Raw genomic sequence first — 22,177 nt, forward strand, 5'->3', positions numbered from 1 at the left:
AGCAGAGGGGCGGGCACGGCTCTTTCGCAGACACGCCGGCCAATGGGGAGGCGCGGCGGCCGGGGTTGGGCGGAGCCGTCGGGGGGCGCAACGCCGGGCCGGGCCGGAGTGGCAAGCGGGTCGGCCCATCGGCACGGCGTCGGCGGCCGCGAGCGAGGAGACTGCGAGCCAATGGGGTGTGGGCGTGGGCGGGGCGAGAGGGCGGGGCCTCTTGCCTTCGGGGAGAGCCGCACGGAGTAGCGAGTGAGGAGGAGGCCGGTCGGACCGCCCGCTCGGGGCAGCGCGTGTGCCGGCGCTGCACAAAAATGCACTCGGATGCCGCCGCTGTCAGTAAGTAGCGGGGAGGTTTCGCTCGGTGAGGGGGCAGAGGGGGGGGTTGCTAGGCGACCGCTGAGCGACGGTTGCGTGAGGGGAATGTTCTCACGGGGGGTGGGGCGGGCGCGTTTAAAGGCTGAGGGGAAAAGGGAAGGGAATCTTAACGGGCGGCGGCGGGTGGGGGGGGGAAATACGGGTCGGGGGGAGGAAATGGCTGTGACGCAGTTCGTTCTTCCGGACGGCGATTGTTCTCGGCGCCCGGTGGTCTCCCCTCAGCCGCTCCGACCGAAAGAGAGGAGGAAGGGGAGCGGAGGGGCCTGCTTCTTGTGGGGCCCCGTTGTGAAAGGGGGCAGAAGGAGCAAGCGCCCCCTCCCCCACCCCTCCTCTCCCCTTCTCTTTATCCCGCGTTGCATTGTGGGAGTTGGAGTCCTCGCCTCCCGGCCTCTGCGCTGCACGGCGCGAGCTGCGCACTACAACTCCCAGAGCCAAGCGCGCTGCCAACGGTCTTTCTCCTCTCTCTCCTTGTCCACCCCCTTCTTTCCTCCTCCGCTCACCCCTCTTTTTGGGTCAGTGGGTTGCAGCCTGAGAGCGACCCAGAACTCTCTGGCCTGGGGGAAAGAGTAGGTAGGTTGGCCAGGGGGGCGTGGATTCTGTCCTGGTGGGTCGTGCATGCTTCGGGAATAGGGGGCTGGGGCTTGGAGGGATGTGTGTGTGTGTGTGTGTGTGTGTGCGTGTACCTGCTCCCTTGGGGAAGAAATAAGCGGCATTGGAGGAGCTGAAGGGCCAGTCCCATGCATCCCGATGACATTTTGCTCTTTAACTTGCCCAAACGTCTCTATTTCTCCAGTGTTTTGCCTGCGCTGGGCAAAGTTCCCTCTTGACAGATTGTCATTGTCTGCATTCTGGAGAAGTCGTGGGGGTGGCGGTGAAGCAGCCCTTGGCCCTCTTCCTAGACACGTTGCTTTGGAAGGCGGTTCTGTTAAAGCCACTAACTCCCTTCAAGTAAATTTGTTCTTGCAGTTGATCGGCACAATTTACATTGCTGCAAAGTATTGTTTCCCAGAGACAAATAATTTATCTGTCTCTTTAACAATTGATTGCTTCTGTAGATTGTTATAGACCAGTTTTTCTTTCTTTCTGTTTTTCCTTATTTTTTGAGTTTTTCTTCCAAGTCTCCCGTCGCTGTATGCCCCTACATGATCCAACACAGTAATATCCCAGTCTTAAAATATTGCTCACAGGTCTTCAGGAGAACGCCCATCCCCAAAATCACTAAGGCCAACAAAGGCAGCCAGTCAAAGCAGATTTAGCTGGCATAATGTTCAGGCACAGTTGAATTTTGTGTAAAGGTTAAATTATATGAATGATTTTTGGAACCTAAACTCTTTCTTTCCAAAGGTAATGTGGAACATAACAGTCTTGCTGGAGAGGCTTGTTGTCTTTCTGCAGTTTTTTTCCTACTCTTTGGTAGTAAGGCAGGTAATAAATACTCGAGTCCATAATGCATCTCGCTGCTTATATGAAATTGAAACTAAATTTCCTTTAAAATCTGCTGTATGATGAAAGCTTGGATTAGGGTACTTAAAAGCAAAAATAAAGCAAGCTTTTCAAAATGCATTTCCAAGATCTCTTCTGGTTGCTGAGGAATAGCTTTGTAAAAAGCTTTTGTGATGCCCTTCATTATTTTTATACATTTAAAAGTGTTACACATTTTCAGTATTCCCACATGCTTTTCAGAACTGTACAGCAGTTAAGCCAAAATTATAAATAACATAGAAGCATAGTCATAGTCAATCTCCTATGCCTTCTGGCAGAAGTGGAAGAAGGCACCTCAGGTTTTTGTTTTAACAGCTACTGAAGCTACATATTTAGCAGAACAAGCAAAATATTTTTAGACTGGACAGTGTCCATGGGCAAGAAAACCATAATTCTTCAGTGCCCTTTTTGCTAACTCAGTCATTTTAAAAGCTTAACAGTTTTACACTACAGTCATGTACATATCTACTAAGAGGCAAATCTCATTGAGTTCAGTGAGGATCACCCCACATATAAATTGGGGCACAGTCCTATGTACATGGAAGTACAGTCATACCTCGGGTTAAATACGCTTCGAGTTGAGCGTGTTTGAGTTGCGCTCCACAGCAACCTGGAAGTAACGGAGTGCGTTACTTCCGGGTTTCGCCGCTTGCGAATGTGCAGATGCTCAAAATGACGTCATACGCAGAAGTGGCGAAAAGTGACGCGCGCAGATGTGCCATCGCTAAATACATTTACCTCTAGATGCGAATGGGGCTCTGGAACGGATCCCGTTCGTATCTAGAGGTACCACTGTATATGTAAGCCTAGTTGAATTCACTAGAAGTTGCTTCTGAGTAAACATGCTTAGGAATATTATAAACCAAAGAACTGTAATTGCTGGCCTAGCAAGAGGATTTGGTGTCAGTGTTTTCTCTAAAGCATCTTCCTCTTCTGATATTTTAGAAGCCTTTAATTTAGTTTTACTTAAAATATGAACAAAAACGTTTTTTGTAAAGCAACTCTTAAACTATACTTTCAGACTTATCATGCAGTGATTTTTTCAGATAGAGATACTAAAATTTTCTGTTCTAGTGTTGCACATGCAGCGTTCAGGTTATGAAGTATCTTATTCACACTTTTCATTCATATTAGATATTCTTTGGGCCATGAAGTCTAAATTGCTGAATTTCTCAGAAATAAAATTCTCTTTCACCCCTTTTTTTCGCTGTTGAAATACATGCCTGATTGTGTCTGAAGGAGAGGTTGAAGGACTTTGAAATATTCCAATTTCTAGTACAGACAGCTGATTCTGAAGCTCATGTGATAGTGTTAATCATTCCTCATTCTTTCTGTGAATACTCAGATATGTATTTGTATAATTTCACTGTTTTATGTAAAACTAGAGCCCTTGTCTTTATGTTGAACTAGATCCTTTGTCCTCAAAACCCCTGCTCAACAATAAGGGGAATATTTGGATATGTGGAAATGGTTGTGAGGGAAATTTTATACATGAAGCACATGGCTCTGACCAAGTCAGTCTTGAAACAAGAACAGTCAAACCTTGGTTGTCAAACGTATTCCGTTCCGGAAGACCGTTCAACTTCCGAAACATTTGACAACAGAGACACGGCTTCCGATTGGTTGCAAGAGCTTCTTGCACTCAAGGGGAAGCCATGTCAGACGTTCCGGTTCCGCAGACGTTAAAAAACCGGAGCATTTACTTCCGGGTTTTTGGCATTCGGGAGCCGAAATGTACGATAACGGAGGTGTTCGGGAACCAAGGTTTGATTGTGTCACAAACTTTATCTGGAAGAAGGGGAGCAACGTTGTACTGTAGTCTAAAATAAAGTAGTCTAAACATGTTTGGTTGGAATTGACTCTCTTAAATTCCCAGCATGTTCTTTGAAGCTACTGCCGAAGGCTTCTTGGGCTTGTCATCCTATAAGCACTTATTGGAGAGTAAGTTCTATTGAAGTTAGAGGCGCTTAGTTTCAAGTAAACATATATATTCTCTCAAGCGTACATGCGAGGAAGTAATTCCCATTGAACTTGGAGGAAATTGATTTTAAGTAAGCATATTTTGTATTAGGGGTTTGATCCTTAAAGTCCCACTGTAATCGAAATTTAGAACCCCATATGTTTGGAAGGTTAGTAAAGAGAACTTTAACAAAATAGCAGCTATTGAATCAGTTTCTGTCACATTCAAGTAAACGTTCATTAAAAAAGAAAGCCTCACATGTATCCTTGTTTTCTATTGTATTGTAGTCTTTTAAATTTGAATTTTGAAAAACTGCAAGTTGTGTCCAAAAATTCCATGCTCAGGAGGGCACTAGTGAAGTTTCTTGCCCCCTTTCTCCCCATTTAAGCCCCCTGTACCATAAAAAGTTTCTTGCAGGATTAGTAGTGTAGCATGCGGGGAGCAGGGCACAGGGGCACTTTCCCCAGGCGCAAAATTGTTAGGGGCACAGTATCGCAACAGCCGGTGCTGCTTCAGTGCAGCTGCATGCTTCTGTTCCTGGGCCCCATTGAAAACGCTTCTTGATGCGAACCAGGAAATGGCCTCTCCAGAAAACGGACTGGCTCTTCTCTTCTTATATCTGCAACTGCAATCTCCTGGTTGGCACAGATGCTGTTCGGCAGTTGAATGTGCCAGCATACTCCACCCGTTTCCCTCCCACGTCCCCTCGGCATGGCCCTGGGCACTAGCAACCCGCGGTACGCCACTGTGCAGGAGTTAGGAGACCTGCAGGACAGCTCTCTGAAAATCAGGAAGAGACAGCTTGTGGAAGAGTCACACGCCATATCCCAGACCTTTCACGCCATATTGCAGACCTTTCACGCCATATCCCAGACCTTTCCTAAAGGTATCCTAACATTCTGAGAGACTTTAGGGGGGCTTAGGGGTCTGCAGTGGGGCGCAAAGGGGAGGCAATGTCCTGAGTAGTCTTCCACTTATGTAACTTCTGGAAACACTCATGTGAGTTTTAAATATTGTAGTATGTACAAGTTTTTAATTTTAACAAACTTAAAATGAAAATGCATTTTATCTAATTTGATTTAATAATTTTTGAAATAACTGTACAGTAGAAGGGAATGCTTTCCCTTTCACATGTAAATCCCCGTCCCCGGTAAATTTGTTGGCCTCTGACTTACATTCTGGAAGGTTATGTTCCTGCCCTTATAGGAATAGAGGCCACCATAGAGTTGATCCAGTTACCTAATATTTGCTGGAGTTTGTTATGATTTGATATGAGGCCAAACTGGAAGACTTGGCACAAGTGAGCTGTTAAATAGATATAGCAAGCCTCATTGGGAATAACATGATGGAAATAATTTGTATTAGTGCAATGCAATGGCTTTGAAATATTACTTCAGGTTTCATATTTAAAATGTCAGTCACTTCATGTGTTGAATCCCCAACTGTGGAACACGGGAGGAGCACTATAAGCATCAGGAAGAGAATGGGAAACAGATTCTCTTTGCAGAAAGCTGAAGAAGTGTTTTAAGTTCATGTTTTTTTCTTCCGCCGTTTTGTGATATAAATAGTAGGCCTGACATGGTAAACTCTGTCACATCATGTTGCTGCTGCTGTTATTATTTGTATTTATTAGTTGCTTTACTCATAGAAATAACTGAAAGCCATTTACAGATAATAGAAATATTAAACCAATTACAATAAACACAATAAATAAAAACCTAAAAACCTCTAGAGATGTACTGATGGCTTTTAACTGTAATAAAATAGTTGCTTTTACATCTAAAAATTCTGTAAAATGAAAGCTTCAAGTTAAAACTGACCATACAACTCAGCCTCTAAAATACTTCAATAAAAAGAGCCAAAGGTTTCTTGGAATGAAAGGGTTCTCACCACCCACTGGAACACGAATAGGGCTAGGCAGATCTCCCCTTCAGAGAGCATTCATAAGCTTTGGTGGCACATAGAAAATTCCTGTTTTCCCCTTTCACACCTCAGACAATGAAGATGGCTTAATACAAAAATGCTACAATCTAACCTGATCCTCCCAGTTAATCATTTGGTGGTTATATATTTAATCAGTTAATGTTCCTGAAAGTTTTTAAAGGCAGCCCCTTGTGGGGACTCAATTGAAATGTAGCATAGATGCTTTGTCGCATGAATGACTTGGGCTTATTTTACAGTTGCATTCTACAACTTCCTTGTGAAGTTTCAGATTCCCTCATCTTGAAAATATCTGTTGTGCTTACTCCAGTTCTTAAATTAGGCAGTGTTGATTTTGAACTAAAATACATCACCATGAAATCATAGAATCGTAGAATTCATAACTAACTTGAGTCCATTAATTTTGTTGTGTCTACTCTGAGAGAAACTTGGTTGGAAACAGCCCATTGTTATCAGGAATGAGCACATCAAGGGGCTGCGAGGAACCGACTTATTTGAGAAACAATATGGTATAAAATTAGGAGTAATGCGTTGCTGTGTTTTGTTGGTCTACCTTTAATAGAATAATGGGAGGGTTGTAGAAATCTCTTCCCAGCTGGAACAAAGCAATTCACAAGAGACAAAGATTGGGATATCAAACCAGCTGCTACATACAGGACACCTTCCCTCTGATTATGATTTTTTTTTGGTTCAAAGAATTACCCAGTGCCTAACAATGCACAACTCCTGGTATCTATGGATATGACCTGTATAAACTGTCCCTTTTTACTCATAGAGCCATGCTAGGCTCAAGTTGTTCATGATGAAAAACACCACTGCTTCTATACATCAGGTTAGAACCTTATAGCATGTCTTTTGTGACATCAGCAATAATTTGATTGACCATTCTAACTCGGTTCTAACCTAAGTGTATATACGGGCTAGATGGGTGTTCAAATTCATATGGATACATAGCAAACCTTTTATTCCAGATATGTTTTGCAGAGCTAAGAATAACTTTATGCTCTTGAAGATGGAAAACTTTTCCCCGTCACGTTCTACATTTTGTATGTTTTGAGAGTTGAAGCAAGCCAAGTGAAAGATTCATACCTTGTTTCTCGAATGTATTCTATTCCGGAAGTCTGTTCAACTTCCAAAAACTTTCAAAAACCAAGGTGCGGCTTCTGATTGGCTGCAGGAGCTTCCTGCACTCAATTGGAACCCGTGTCAGACGTTCGGCTTCCAAAAATACACTCGCAAACTGGAACACTCACTTCCGGGTTTGCGGCATTTGGAAGCCAAAACGTATGAGTACCAAGGTGTTCAAGAACCAAGGTACAACTGTATAGGGTAATGTAATAGCTTTTTGGGGGGCTGTGGGGCGTGTGACATTATGTTCTAATGTAAAAAGTAATAATAATGATCTTACCAAAAGCTAATATTAAAATAAATTAGTTATACAATCCTATGAACAACCTACCTGCAAATAATTTAATTTGGAAGGCAGTGTGGCTGCTCTTAAGCAAGTCTGAATTTTTTCCTGCTGTAAGACATTCTGTAGTGCTGCTCTTCCAGAAAGGACTATCATTGCCACATGCATCACATTACTATACAACTTTTAAGGTGATACCTTCTGATGACTTGCCTCTACACCAGGGGTCAGCAGACCTTTTCAGCAGAGGGCTGATCCCCTGTCCCTCAGACCTTGTGGGGGGGTGGAGCGGCGGACTATATTTTGGGGAAAAATATGAACGAATTCCTATGCCCCACAAATAACCCAGAGATGCATTTTAAATAAAGGGCACATTCTACTCATGTAGAAACATGCTGATCCCCAGACCGTCCGTGGGCCGGATTTAGAAGGCGATTGGGCCAGATCCGGGCCCTGGGCCTTAGTTTGCCTACCCATGCTCTACACATTCCTAGAGACATTTGTCAACACAACGTCAATTACCGTATTTTTCGCCCCATAGGACGCACCGCCCTATAGGACGCACCTAGTTTTTTTTTGGGGGGGGGAAATAAAGAAAAAAATGTATTTCCCCCCCAGGCATGGGGCTGGTGCGGGGGAAGCCCGAGCTTCCCCCGACCCCAGCCCCCAGAACAGCCTGCTATCCGCAAGCCAAGGGAGCCACGCCGGTCTTTGGAATGCAGGCAGCTCTGAGCAACCTTTGGGAGGCCGGCGCGGCTTGGCGAGGGTTGCGCAGAGCTTCCTGAAGCCTGGAGAGCGAGAGGGGTCAGTGTGCACCGACCCCCCTCGCTCTCCAGGCTTCAGCGAAAGCCTGTATTCGCCCCATAGGATGCACACACATTTCCCCTTCATTTTTGGAGGGGGAAAAGTGTGTCCTATAGGGCAAAAAATACGGTACATTGAGGCAAATCTGTGTTGTGAATGGTTGCAATGATATTGCAGACAATGCTCATAGTAGTTTCGCTTGCCTTGGTTGGATCAATACGATGTTTTGGTTCCTGAAATTCATTCTGATTGTGAGGATAAAATATAACTGATAGAATTCTACAGGATGGGGTATTAGTGTGTGAAATGAGTCAAGATCCAACGATCCCAAAGCATGCAGCTCCAGACTGTGGAGGTGACAGGCACCATTCGGGCTCCCAGGCATCTTCACTTGGTCGCAAGTGCCGCTAGCCAGGTGCAAAATGCGCCTGGTGAATTTTGAACACTGGTTTGAGATGTAGTATTACTCTTGCAGAAGGAGGTAGGGACTCAAATAACATTCAGGTATGTCATTTAATGGAATTCAAAAAATCCATATATATATATATATATATATATATATACACACACACACACACACACACACACACACTGTATTGTATGACAGGAGAAAGGCAGTTCAAAATTAAGACTTTTAGCTTTATCTGCAGTACTTTTGAAATGTCTTTATTAAGCATTCTAAAAGGTGACATAACCTTAATTAGAAAAAATGTTTTTATTTCTCTCTAGATTTTCAGCTGAACTCTCATCTATCAACACTGGCAAATATTCATAAGATTTACCACACTCTTAATAGGCTGGTAATCACTTGCATTTTTTAAATCTACTACTTATATAGTTTTGTCCGATTAGACATGATTTTCCAGAGCTGGCTGTACCTTTGTAAATAGACGTATGCCAAGTAGACATGCAAAAAATTATTGAAAATGATTTTTCAAACATCCATGCCTCTTAATTTTCTTCATGTGTACTCAGCATTTGGAGATGAAGCCATGACAGCTTCTTGCTATAAACCCTAGGGTTTTTTTCAACACAATGGAAAGACAAATTGCTGAAATTTGTACAAAGGACAAGGAATGAAGGGAGACTTTATTCAAAGCACATCTCCACAAGTAGGAAAGATGAAGCCTTCTCCCCACTCAGATTTCCTCCTGACCACATTGCTAGATGCACCATGGATTTTATTTCAGATGACCTTCACCTAATGGCTGCAGAATCTTGTGGCGTGCACATCCTCCCCTTTCCTCATGAGTAAGATGAGGTGTGTCTGTTTTATCTTCCCAGGGTAATTATGCAGGTGAGGGGTAGCATGTGCCAAGATGATCGAGGCAGCATGCTCATCTTAGTTGCACACTTGCTCCATTTGCTCATGTGGAAATAGATTGATTAGCCCCCAACCTTTGACCCAAGTCAACCTAAAACAGTGCTGCCACAGCTTCTAGAACTTACTGAAAGCCTTCCCTTAAGCGACAGTCTTTGTAGAGGTGATGGACCATTCAAAAGTGCTATCCTTTCTTAACTCAAGGTGGAGTTGTATATTCCCTTTGTGTCTTGTTTTTTGCACTGTTGTCTGTTTCCAGCAACCAGTGGCGTAGCGTGGGGGTTGCAGGGGGGGCCGGCCGCACCGGGCGCAACATCAGGGGGTTAGGGGGCGCAAATCTACGGGTTAGGGGGCGCAAATTACTTGCCTTGCCCCGGGTGCTGACAACCCACGCTACGCCACTGCCAGCAACTCCCCCTTTTCCTATTACAGTCGTACCTTGGAGCTTCCTGCAGCCAACCAGAAGCTGCAATTTGGTTTTGAAACCTTTTGGAAGTCGAACAGACTTCTGGAATGGATTCCGTTCGACTTCCAAGGTACGACTGTATTGCAGGCTCAGAAAGCTATGGCACTTTACAGTCTCATCTCTGCTCTGGCGACCAGTCCCTCATGTTTGCTTTAATTGCTTTTTAACACATGGTTACTGCAGCCATTCCCAGGGCTCATTCCTTCTAGATAGGGTTACTAGTGTCCAGATCCAAGTGCTGACTTACTATTGGCAAATGCTCACCCTCAAACCCATTCTGCAGTGAAGCCCGGGGATGACATCCAATGTCACGTATGAGGATTTCCATAGTAGGAATTCTCCTTCCACCCTGCACCTCCTCAAATCCATTCCCATCCCTGAGAATCTTAAAATCTAAAATTTGCCATTGGGGTAAATTTAGAAAGGGATGGGAAATTGTAAGAAGAAATAGCTGGTGCTATTTGAAAATAGCTAAACTCCTAGTTAACTGCATTGATTTTATATTTTACAGAATTTGACAGAAGACGTTGGTCAAGACGATCACCAAACAGGTTAGAGAGTTTTATACAAATTATACTGTGGTGTGTTTTAGGAATCTTAGGTAGAGGGGGAACCTTCCTGACTGTAGAAATTAACACCAACGAGGAAGGGGCGTTAACATTAAAAACGAGGGACAGTCAGTTAGCTTGTAAGATTCGCTAGGCTATGTAAGGATTCTGGTTCAAGAGTTGGCCATTCCTAGCAACCCCTTTTCCAAAAAAACCAATCTTTGGGGGGGAAAGTTGCTTTGAAAACCGTTAAAACGTGACATCTCAGAACAGTACCTTTTATAGTAGAAGGTGCTTGCACTACAGTGGAAGATTGTGGAAATTGCCTTAATGCCTGTATTCTATAGCATCAGTGTAGACAAATGGACTGTGTGAATGAGTGTTATGAGCATATTAAGCTGTATTGTACTAAGCCGGTCCATTGGTTTCCTTGGCTTGATAGTGTTTGGCAGTGGTTCTCCCAGTCACCTGGCAGAGATCTTGCACCTTCTTTATGCAGAGCATGTCACTGAACTATGCCCCTTCACTTAGATGGCTTATTATAATTTTAAAGTTAGGATCGAAAAGCCTTTCAGCCAAAGAGGTCAGTTAAGATTTTGCAAATTCACTCATGCATCAAAAAGCATTACGATTGCACCTTTAAGGCGCTCATTTTAACTTGTAAGCGATAAAGATGTTCTGTGGTGCTCTTGCACCTTGTGCTTGCTTACAGGTTAAGTTGTGTGTGCCCAAGCCTTTCCACGATTTTCCACTGTTTTGGAACAGAGGGAGGGAAACACAAGCTGAGGGCATTGCAGGGGCAAGGGCAACATAACTGTGTGCTGACCCTTCCTTTCCCTCTATACTTTTATTTATGTTGGAGGGGATGATACGTGTTAATAATCAGTCAGGAGTTGGTAGATGCAGGATGTAGAGGTGATGCAAGGCTGGGGGCAGCTGGGAAAGTATCTTACCTTCATGAAGCAACATTCAAGTTGGAAAAAGAAAGGAGGCAAGTCGCGTATTTCAGTAGGTTGCATAGGATTTGGGTTTTTTAAAATGGCAAAATTAAATCATTAGGAATGAATAAAAACACCACCTGCCTGGTGTTCTGATGATGCCTGAATATGGTTCCTTTGCTGATTCTACTTTTGGTTTGGACTTTGCGCCTGAAGATAAGATGCAGCTGCACAAATATACCAGTTTTATGAAAACTAGGTGTGTTTTGTATTTTAAATTCTAAATAGCACACATGCTGTTACCACACAACACCTCTTGTGGCTGTACAAGAGTAAGCTCTAGGAATACTCCTGGGTCTATTTCTCTTTTCCATTAGACACTGGTAGAAGTACAGACTAGGTGCCTGGGATTGGTAACCGACTAGATGAGGGCTAATAGAATGAAATACAGAAGATAGGGGTGCTTTAGATCAGTGGTCTGTGTGACTGAAGAAGTGTGGTTAAACCGGCCCCACATGGGCAGCTAACATCAGGAGCCCAGTTTGGAAGTGCTTTTGGAGCTGGCCCCTATTCTGAATCCCCAGGTGCCAACTCTTGTAGGCAGATGTGGTCTTGGCATGTGTATCCTAGTAACATCCAGCACAGGCTACTGTAATTTGTTATATGTGGAAGTACCTTTGAAGATCCCTTGGAAACTTAAGGTAATTAAAAACTGAATAGCTAGATTGTGACCTACAAAAGCTATATCTTGCTGGTTGTAAGAGTTTCACAGACTCCAGTGCAAAGTGCTGGTGGCACTCTTGTCCCAAACTATGCAGGATTTTATAGGTTACCTCAAGGCCTCATTGAACCTGCCTGTTCTCTGATATCTTTGGTTCCCCTCCTGCGGATTTGTAATGCATGGGGACTATAAACCAGGCCTTCTCAGTGGTGATGCCCAACTTTTGCAACATTGCTGTATGCCTGCCCCGTAGGTTTTAAAATTTTATTTACCTGTGCTTTTTAATTTCCAGTCTGTTTATCTCTTGCCGTATTGAAAGAGTTGAGAATTTAGCGTGCTTTGAGCTTTGTTGCTGTTCTGCTTATCGTGTGATAATTTATTGTTTTAAAGTTTGTGTTTTCATTGTGTCTGTTGCCTCAGATGCTTTTTCAGTAGGCTCTGCATCTGTTTGAACCCTTGTCTTGCTTTCCTAAATTATTCCACAGGAAGTCTCAGGTCGTGCAGTTCATCAGACTGCTTTAGCAAAGTGATGCCTCCAAGAAAAAAGAGGCGACCTGCAGCAGGAGATGACCTGTCAGCTAAAAAAAGTAGACATGATGGGTACGTAATCTTACTTGGATTATTTGATTCAGGAGTCATTACTTTTGTATGGACAGTAGGTCAGGAGGTGTGGACTTGTATTAAACTCAACTCTGGTTTACTAAGCGGAGGTAGTAGGTTTTATTTTAGTATGCCTATTTTCTTTGAGGCATGATATTGTAATAACTCGATGGGGAGACGGTTCTTTCTCTCAAAGGAAACTATTTAGGAGGAAGCATTTTTAAGGATTCAATTTGTAGATTTGACACACATTTGATTATTATGGAAAATGATAGTGTCCTATGGAATGCAAATATGACGGCTAGATTTTGAATTTGCATACAAGTCTGATTATTTTCTTTCTGCTTCACCCCTGTCCCTGTTTTGTGAAAAGTTACAGTCCACTGAAATTATATAGGCCAGAATAAAAACATAGGCTCCATTTAGATGCAACAACAAACCATAGTTTGGTTTTGAGCATGATAGTTTCTAAATGTGAAAAGCTGTGACTTGTACGTATCAGCTATCAATCTAGGATAATCCTGCATGTGTTCCGCTCCCTTATATTTCCAACGAGAGACTTGGAAGTTGAAAACTCATGAGGGGTTTGGAATATCTTTGGAGGTGAGAGTAGGGTTAAATCAGTTCCACTTACTCCCTTCCTCCTTCAACAAACATGTCAAGTGTTAGGGCTTGATATAGTGTAAGTTCTGATATAGGCATCCATATATGTGCTGTAGGAATGTTCTGTTTAGTTGTAGATTATTTTGTGATTCTTTTAATTGCCTCAAAGTTCTGAAAATTAGTGGATTAGATAGGAGGAAGAGGCCAGCTTGGTAATACATTCTTATATAAATCTATATATATTATAGAATTTATATATTACGTTATTTACCTCTTCCCCTGCACTAGAATGTACAGAAAATATGATTCTACTAGAATAAAGACGGAAGATGACATGTTCTCGAGCAAGAGGTGCTTAGAATGGTTCTATGAATATGCAGGTTAGCGAATATATATATTGCTTATTGCTGGTTGCCCAGATAATGTTGAAACTTCAAGAAAAATATTCAATAGCAACTCCAATTTGAATATAAAGATGCTTTGTAACAAAAAAATGTACATTATTAAAAGGCATCTATTAAAATAGTTCAGATGCACTCAGCCTCCTGAAAGAATAAAGAAGTTAGTGAACACATATTTTCAATGCCGATGCAACTAGAATGTTGGCTTTAAATTGTATATAGTTTTAAAAAATACATTTGCTTGCTGCATTAAAGAGGTTAATCACAGGATATACAAGGCTTCAAATTTGAAGTCAAATTTAAGTCGCCTGGTTAACCTTTGGCTAGCTGATTTTCTGTTAATGAATGTAAATCTGCAAAGTTGAAAGGATAGGGCTTGATTTTGATTGATGCACTACTTGCTAGGAGACAGCCTTTCAAATAAGCATACATACATATACATGCATGCATACGTAGAACAGTATTTGAACCGTGACATACCGTATTTTTCGCTCTATAAGACGCACCAGACCACAAGACGCACCTAGTTTTTGGAGGAGGAAAAGAAGAAAAAAAATATTCTGAATCTCAGAAGCCAGAACAGCAAGAGGGATCTCTGCGCAGTGAAAGCAGCAATCCCTCTTGGTGTTCTGGATTCTGGGATAGCTGCGCAGTCTGCATTCGCTCCATAAGACGCACACACATTTCCCCTTACTTTTTAGGAGGGAAAAAGTGAGTCTTATAGAACAAAAAATACGGTACTTGTGGCACTGCAATGTCTCCAACCTTATATATATATGGTCTCTTAAAAAATTGCAGTTCTGTGATTACAAATGGAAGTAACACAATCTCATTTGCTTATAGGAACAGATGATATTGTGGGTCCTGAAGGAATGGAGAAATTCTGTGAGGACATTGGGGTTGAACCAGAAAATGTACGTTCAGATTTATTACAGATGGCAGAGAGCTTGCTTGCTTTCAGATAATGAGAAGGGAGGAAGCATAGTCCTTGTAATGCAGGATTTGGGTTTTTCATTCATTCGTTTACTCACTCAGGTTATTTCCAGACCGTGAGCAACTTATGCATTGCAACTATCTCAAATGTTACAGTAAAGAGAAGGGTTGTGTTCCTGTTAGAAGAGGCAACTTTCCAGAAGCTTTTCTTTCTTTGTCCAGCTGACCGTTCGTTATATTCTTATTTGGTTTTGAATATAAAATGTTTTTGCCTTGTTTTGTTGGAAAATAGATCTCCAAAAAGTTGAGACCGATGGCAAAAATAGTCGTGGCTTAACAAATGACATAAATTTAGACAATTAGGATTAGACAACATTCTGCACCCAGCTACTTTCTATCTGGCTCCCAGTATAGTCTCGATTCCCTAGGCCTGCCCTTACTTTGCAGCTCAGCCTTCTGCCTGTGGGACAGGTTAAGTGTTCAAGCCCTTCTTCCTCTTCCAAATAGCAACAGAGGCCTAGGACAGAGCAGCTATTATTCTACACCTCATTCTGAAACACAGGAGGAGCGTTCTTTCACTCCTTCCTTCGGGGAGTTTAGCAGTGAAACCTTTGAGATGCTTGGATCATTCTCCCCTTCTTTGCAGCTTAGTTGCTCCTTCCCACATGTCTCAATTTTGCAAGTGGAAGTGCCGGAACTGTTTGCTTGCTGGCCTTTATTCCACTGAAAATATAGCAATTGTACAACATTTAGCTGCTGCCGAATGTTGTACCGCAGGGGCTTTTCTTTGCTTCAGGTGTCATTCTTCCTTTGCACGTTCACATATGTGCTCTCTTAAAAGGAGTTAGATATTGGATCACTTTCGTTTTTCTTGGGTGGGGGTAGGAGCTGAGTAGAGCTTATAAGAGCATCGCCTTTGGTATAGATAAAGCAGGTGGCACCTTTGGCCTAGTACAAGTCGCTGGGGTTGGCGATAAGGGTGAATTACAATTCAGGAAATTGTAATATATGTTTTGTGTTTTGTTTTTCAACCAGGTAGTTATGCTTGTTTTAGCCTGGAAGCTGGATGCTCAGAACATGGGTTACTTTACGTTGCAAGAATGGTTAAAAGGAATGACATCCCTGCAGTAAGTATTTCATCAGCAAATGTGAAATAAATTTAGCAGTGGTGCATTGTCATTTTGTGAACTTTAACTTCACCCTGCGCAGAAATAGAAATTGTTCTGTCTTATAATCCAGCAATTCTCCATATGCCTTTTGGGCCTCTTAAATTATACTTATATATGTCTTAAATGGTTTCAAATGTTCGTAGCTGCTTTACTGAATGCCTATGAACTATATGTGAAAGAACCATCATCGTTCTCGGTTACAGACTGATTTACCTGCTATAATACAGACTATATTTTTGCTGTAACTGTATTGCTTTTTTTTTTTGAAAGGCAGTTTATAAATTCAAAGATAAAGTACTATTGGGTTCAGGGCTTGATGGTTAGCAGTGCGGAATTTAAATTGGTATTTTATTTTTATTTTTACAGATGTGATACAACAGAGAAGCTAAGAAATTCTTTGGATTATTTGAGATCTTTATTAAATGAGCCTACAAATTTTAAACTTATTTACAGATATGCATTTGACTTTGCACGTGTGAGTAGCTTGGAGTTCACATTCTGATCACCCCATTTTTATGAATTCTTGTATGGTTTTTTTCATGAAGAGATGTTTATATTCCCGTGTTAATGATTTCCACTAAGCCTGTCAAGTTTCCTTCAGAGTGCAAAATTCCATTTGTATTTTTACAGTTTTATATTAATCTGCCATGTTACTCATTTGAATCATTTCCAAATCGGTGTTACTGCTCTTGGCTCTTGTGTTAATTTTTATGGGTTCCCAGTTTGATGCCTAAGCATATTTGCTTTCTTTCTAGAGCTCTTAGTACTGAAATCTTCATTTTTTTCAGAGTAGCAGACCACCCAAACCCATCACAAATCTCCCTTGCCTGGTTTTCTACAGGAATAATACAGCTGGTCAAGAGTCGTTCCTGCAGTCTGTTTCCTTTTTAACTACCACATTGGCTCAATCCATTTCACAGTCCAAAAATGAGAACCAGTGGACTCAAACTATTTCCACAATCCAGACCTTTGCCACTGCTAGAGGGCATCTGGACCATTGACTAAACTGTCTTGAGGCTGACAGGGTTGGAGTCCCAACATATTGACCCTTCTTAAGCTCCCAGACACCGAGAAATGCCAAGCACAGGTTGAGTAATTGCTCTCACCAGCTGAACTTTGCAGGAGAGGAAAAGGAATGTACCATTATGCAGTGGACATTACTCCAAAATAATAACTCATCAAAGGTGAATACATTGTTTAATTGGCTACCCAGGTTAGGAAGTTGATGCTCTGATTTGCAGACAGAATGGATGTATGCATTAGATGCTGACAACAGCTCCCCAGGAGGTATGGCTTCACTGTGTATTTTAAACAAGCAAAAAGCAAGAGGGAACCAAATGAAGATAATTGAAATATAGTTACATTTTGTAAAGCATAAACTGACATGGTTTCTAGTTCAAATGAAGGACATTGTACATAAACCTAGCTTAATTTTTTCTCTTTCTTTGACAGGAAAAGGACCAGCGAAGTCTAGATATAAACACTGCCAAGTGTATGTTAGGACTTCTCTTAGGAAAAACATGGCCTCTCTTTCCAGTATTTCATCAGTTCCTAGAGGTACAAGTAGAAACATCTTTTTATGTTTTATACTGCTTTTAAAAGATGCTGTACCAAGTTAAAACTGGGAATTAGCAGATAGTTGAACAGTTTTACTACCTGAGTTGAATATTTGAATTGTTTTGCTAGTAAACTTACAGGCAAATTTTGTGTGTGTGTAATTTTTGATACAACTGAAGTTGTAATCAACTTTGAGTTTGAGTCAGCCTCTGTTGCCTTTCTTTAATATATGGGCAAGAGCGACTAACCTTGCAGGGTAAGGATGACTGATGGTGTACACAAACTGCTTTGGACATCTAGTATTGTATGTGACTTTTCCGAAGTATGATGTAAATTATTAAGGTGTCTTTTCCCGAAATCAAGCAAAAGCTCACGAGCACACATTTCATTTTTAGCTCTACAAAATAAATAGACGTGTATCGTGCATTGTCTTTGAAAGTGACAAAGCTTTTTTTTTTTTTTTCCAAATAATGTTTTCTGATATCTGATTTTTGAGGAGCGTTATTCCTGACACCACATTACAGCTATGGTACTTAGGTTCCAGTGTATTAAGCTTGCTTGTTATACTCTTAAAATGGGCTTTCGTAACATCCTTGAGTGCCGGCCGTTTCACCCAAAAGGCATTTTGAATCTCTGAAGTGACCACAAAGCCAAACAATATACAGTAGTTGAAAAGTCAGGCATTTCCGATTTCAGTAACTGCTCCTCTTTTTTTAATCAGCAATCTAAATACAAGGTCATCAACAAGGACCAATGGTGCAATGTTCTGGAGTTCAGCCGAACCATTAATCTTGACCTCAGCAATTATGATGAAGATGGAGCATGTACGTATTTGCACGAAAAGCTACAATCTATTGATTTTATGGTGAAAAGTTTTTAGAATGTTGGATTGTTTTGACTGTTGTTAGCCGCCCTGAGCCCAGCTTTGGCTGGGGAGGGCGGGGTATAAATAAAATTTATTATTATTATTATTATTATTATTATTATTATTATTACCATATCTTACTATCCAGAAGCTGTTCATTCCAGACTTTTCTTTTTCTGTGTAAAAGGTTTGTTTTTTATTTGTGGCTTTTATTTCTTGCAGGGCCAGTGTTGCTGGATGAATTTGTGGAGTGGTATAAAGAGAAACAAATGACATAGGAATTTTAACTATGCACAGCCGCTCAAGAGTCCCTGTTACTACAGTTATGTCGACCATTAGCCATAAACTGCTATTTGTATAAAAGCGCATGCTGCTTTTCCTGCACTGCATCCCGTTTTTGGGGACCTTTTGGTGTTTTGCTGTTTAAGAGGCCAGCTCTGCTTGCTGTGTAGCATTGTTCTCTTCGAAGGCTGCTTTGCATTTTTGTATCTACACTACAGATGGTGAACTTAACCAGCATCCTCACTGTGATTTATGTGTATATTGCTGTCTAAATTTTGTATATGTGTATAAAAAAAGCTTCACCTAGGAGTTACTCCAGAAGTGTATTGTAAAAATAATTTTGTGGCATATTTCTAGTTGCATTAAATAACCATGTAACTTAATTTTTAATTTTAATTTGGTCTCGGACGTAACATTTCAGGAAAAAAGTGATTGTTGAGACTGTTACCACGTGGAACTATTGCCAGTTAGCGACAAGATGCCAATTTTGGAGAGGATATCCTGCAGTATGATTTCTTCACATGCAGATGCCCAACTTCAGTTTTGTTTAGTAAGCAAGTATTGGCTGTCTTTTTATTGAAAACCTGTTAAAAGTGTAATAGCTTGACTAGAGTTGTACGTGCCACAAGGATTTCCACTTGGTGATACTGCTGACGTCCTAATATTCAGACTCCTGTAGTTCGCAAATAGGTACAGATTAAATCTGATTAAAAAAAGGGTTTTAGACTTGTAAAATGGCATATTTCTTTATTTCAGTTTTGCTGTTCTAGTGTTTTGACTGTATTGATGATGAAAGCAAAATGAAGCCTCTTGTAAAATTTAACATAGATTTGTGGGTGAGTTTCAAGGTCTGGAATCTCTTGTTAAATCTGAACCGAAAGGCCTTGCAAACATGGGAATCTAAAGAAGGCAATGGCATCTTTTATTCCAGGGATTGGATTTCCTAGCAGAATGCCTGTTGCAGGCAATGGGCTCACTAATCACCAGCATTGTCACTCATTTGGGACCACTCTTATCTGTATGTACATGAAAGTTCAAGCCATTGCTTGCTTGAGGAAGCCGAATTAATGTGCTAAGAAATGTCTTTTCATGTTATCTCTGCCTCAGCCTTCATTATAAAGTTTAATACTGAATTTTTGACAAAGGTTATTAGTGGGTAGCAGACTGCGGAAATACTTCCAAAAACCCAATGGTGAATGTTAAATTAATGGACAGAGTGCTAAAAATGGAGTTTGCAATAAAACATTAGCAGGCTTTCTTTTTGTTGTTAGAGGAAGTTAAACCACAAGTAAACGTGTTGTTTTGAACTCAGCCTAAATGTAAAATCAGTGCAAATTCCTTTATTTTATCATTAAATTGCTTAAATTATTGGTTAGCAGCAACCTTTTGGGACTGGGTACTTGTAAATCAGTGTTTCATTGAATTCAGCCTCTTTAGATTCCAGTCCAGTATAATTCTGCACTGAAGAGGGTGCTGAATTTTATCTGTTTCCAGTGATATCACAACATGGAATATTATGACCCTTAACCTTTGGGAGGGCAGAAGGTGGAGGTCTACCACCAGAATAGTGAGGTTGAAAAGTCTCAGTGTGTACACCTCTCTGTATCCCTGCTGTGATGGTTGTATTAGAATTTAGACGTTCGAAAGCTATTCACAAAATCAGCCATTATGGATATAAATAAAATACTGTGTTAGTAAAATCTTACCCTTTTGTTTAACTTGTTCTATTGAAAACAAATACAAAAAAGTAATGGATCCTATCGTTGCTTGCTTGTATAAAACATGCAATGTTATCTACAGGTTGCGATATTTCCACAAGGCAGCATTGAGTAGTCAAGTTGCTTATTAAATCATGTTGGGGTTTTTTAAAAATGTGCTACATGTATTACAATTGGCATAGCCATAAAGAAAAGCTTGTGAAGCTCTCAAAGGAAGGTGTGGGGGAATGCAGGCTTTATTGCAAGCCATTTTGCTGAGATGCCGTCATCCAGCCATTTGTGCGATCTAGTTTAAAGATAAAAAGTATTATAAATAAGGTCCATAAAAGTATCAGATAACGGGCTTTTGGGACAGAGTCTCACTTTAAATTTTTATGCTTGGATATGACTACTAGAGTACAAAACAAAAGCACCTCATCAAATTGTGAGGAGACCATGCTGTAAAATCTGTCTTTTCTTTACAGTTGAAACAGCAAATGGGAATAGATGGGTTCTGGATTCTGAAGTTACTGGTGCAACATGACAGGCATTGGGTGGATTATTGCCTCCAAACAATCAGTTGTGCTACAAGTCACAAGCCAGGATTCAAGGTACATGTGCAAACAGTGGCGTAGCATGGGGGGTGCAGGGGGGGCCGGTCGCACCGGGCGCAACATCGGGGGGGGGGGCGCTCGCACTCGCAGCTCTCTGCCCCTACCTGGCTCACTCACTCTCTCTCACTGCAGTGCTGGCTGTGCGAATCCGAACCAAGCCGCCAGGTCGCCGCCCACTGTGGAGGGGAGGGTGCCAGGCGTGCGGTGCGGTGCGGAGAGAGAGCGAGGGACTATCTGGGGGAGGGACAGTGCAGCCGGGGGGGGCGCAAATTACTTGCCTTGCCCCGGGTTAGGGGGCGCGAATTACTTGCCTTGCCCTGGGTGCTGACAACCCACGCTACGCCACTGTGTGCAAAGCATTTCTCTCTCTCTGTGAAGTAGTACTAGGCTGCAGTCTCTTCTTTCCACCCCCATTATCATCGCAAGCGCTTCCTGCCTCGCATAATGTTGCTTTGGAGGCCCTGCGATGTGCAGGGGTGCATATAATTTTATATGCCAGACCCAGTTCAGCGAGCTGCTTTTGTATCTTATACTCTGCTATAAATATCCCAAGAAGAAAAAGTGAGAACTGGCCCTTGAATTTTGCAGGGAAAGGCAGGCTCTGAAACAGGGTTGGGTCAACCTTTTGCCCTCCCAGATATTGCGGCAATGCGGCTGCCATCATCCCCTGGTCGCTTGCTTTGCATGCTAGAGCTGATGGGAGACCAGCAACTTCTGGAGTGGCACAGGTTAACCTGTAGCCCTAAATATAGCTAAGCATCAATTTAGAACAAAAACTTTCTTACTGATATACGTAACCAGATTTGAGGAAAATGAAAAGCAAGATCCATTGCTCATAGCCCAGTTTATGATTAAATGTACTGACATAGTCATTTAACAGATTTTCATATGTCTGCTTCTTGGATGGCTTTAAATGGCACACAGCCTTCTATCATGTGACAGTATTGACTTCTTTCTCCAACAGAAAAGTGAGCTCTGTTGGAGCTTAAAACTTTTCCATGTTGCTTGTGTAACATTTTTCAAGTAAACAGCAGCTTTCAGACAAGCTGTTCATTTTTCATAAGCTTAAATCATTGAAATTCCTAAGTAGTATGTTTGGTATGCTTTTTTTTTTTTAAGAGTGGCTGTTCCATTGTCTGCAGAAAATGTCCCTGCCTTTTCTACAAAAATCATTCTGGCAAGATGTTGTATGTGCATTATTCTGATGTAAGTTAAAAATGATTGATGTAAGTTTTTTTTGTTTTTTGTTTTTTAAAAAAAGACCTAGTATGTAAACTAATACATGAGTGGGAAACTGGTCCAAGGTGAAATTGGACTCCAGATGCTGTCAGATAGGATCCTTATGTAATACCAAAGATGTAACTTGTTGGCACACATGACTGACTTTAAGAATTAAAATAAATAAATAAAATTCTTGGGCAATACTGTACCACATACCAGTATAATTTTCCTTTTTTTGCCAAATAGATTGAATACTGAATATGGAATTTGGTCC

The 22,177-nt window shown here is 41.5% G+C and overlaps 2 protein-coding genes across 3 annotated transcripts in view; one reads left to right on the plus strand and one right to left on the minus strand.

The window, feature by feature from the left end:
• The window catches only part of LOC310685618 (uncharacterized protein), an 850,221-nt gene that overhangs the window by 688,091 nt on the left and 139,953 nt on the right, over window positions 1–22,177 (minus strand). The gene's annotated exons all lie outside the window — the stretch shown is intronic.
• On the plus strand, window positions 35–22,116 carry DCUN1D4 (defective in cullin neddylation 1 domain containing 4). Its single transcript, XM_083458463.1, has 12 exons — window positions 35–330; window positions 8,697–8,767; window positions 10,266–10,305; window positions 12,447–12,561; window positions 13,453–13,544; window positions 14,409–14,479; window positions 15,534–15,625; window positions 16,034–16,142; window positions 17,120–17,224; window positions 17,946–18,048; window positions 18,312–20,694; window positions 21,040–22,116. The coding sequence occupies exons 1-11, from the start codon at window positions 306–308 to the stop codon at window positions 18,365–18,367; spliced, it is 879 nt and encodes a 292-aa protein (XP_083314589.1). The 5' UTR covers window positions 35–305; the 3' UTR covers window positions 18,368–20,694; window positions 21,040–22,116.

Source organism: Podarcis tiliguerta (genome assembly GCF_965153285.1).
Source record: "Podarcis tiliguerta genome assembly, chromosome: 9".
In the NCBI taxonomy this organism is placed as follows: Eukaryota; Metazoa; Chordata; class Lepidosauria; order Squamata; family Lacertidae; genus Podarcis; species Podarcis tiliguerta.

Coding starts and splice junctions, on each gene's coding strand:
- DCUN1D4 (XM_083458463.1), top strand. CDS start 306: ATGCACTCGGATGCCGCCGCTGTCA. Junction 12,562..13,452: donor AAAAAAAGTAGACATGATGG/GTACGTAATCTT, acceptor CCCCTGCACTAG/AATGTACAGAAAATATGATT. Junction 15,626..16,033: donor AAAGGAATGACATCCCTGCA/GTAAGTATTTCA, acceptor TTATTTTTACAG/ATGTGATACAACAGAGAAGC.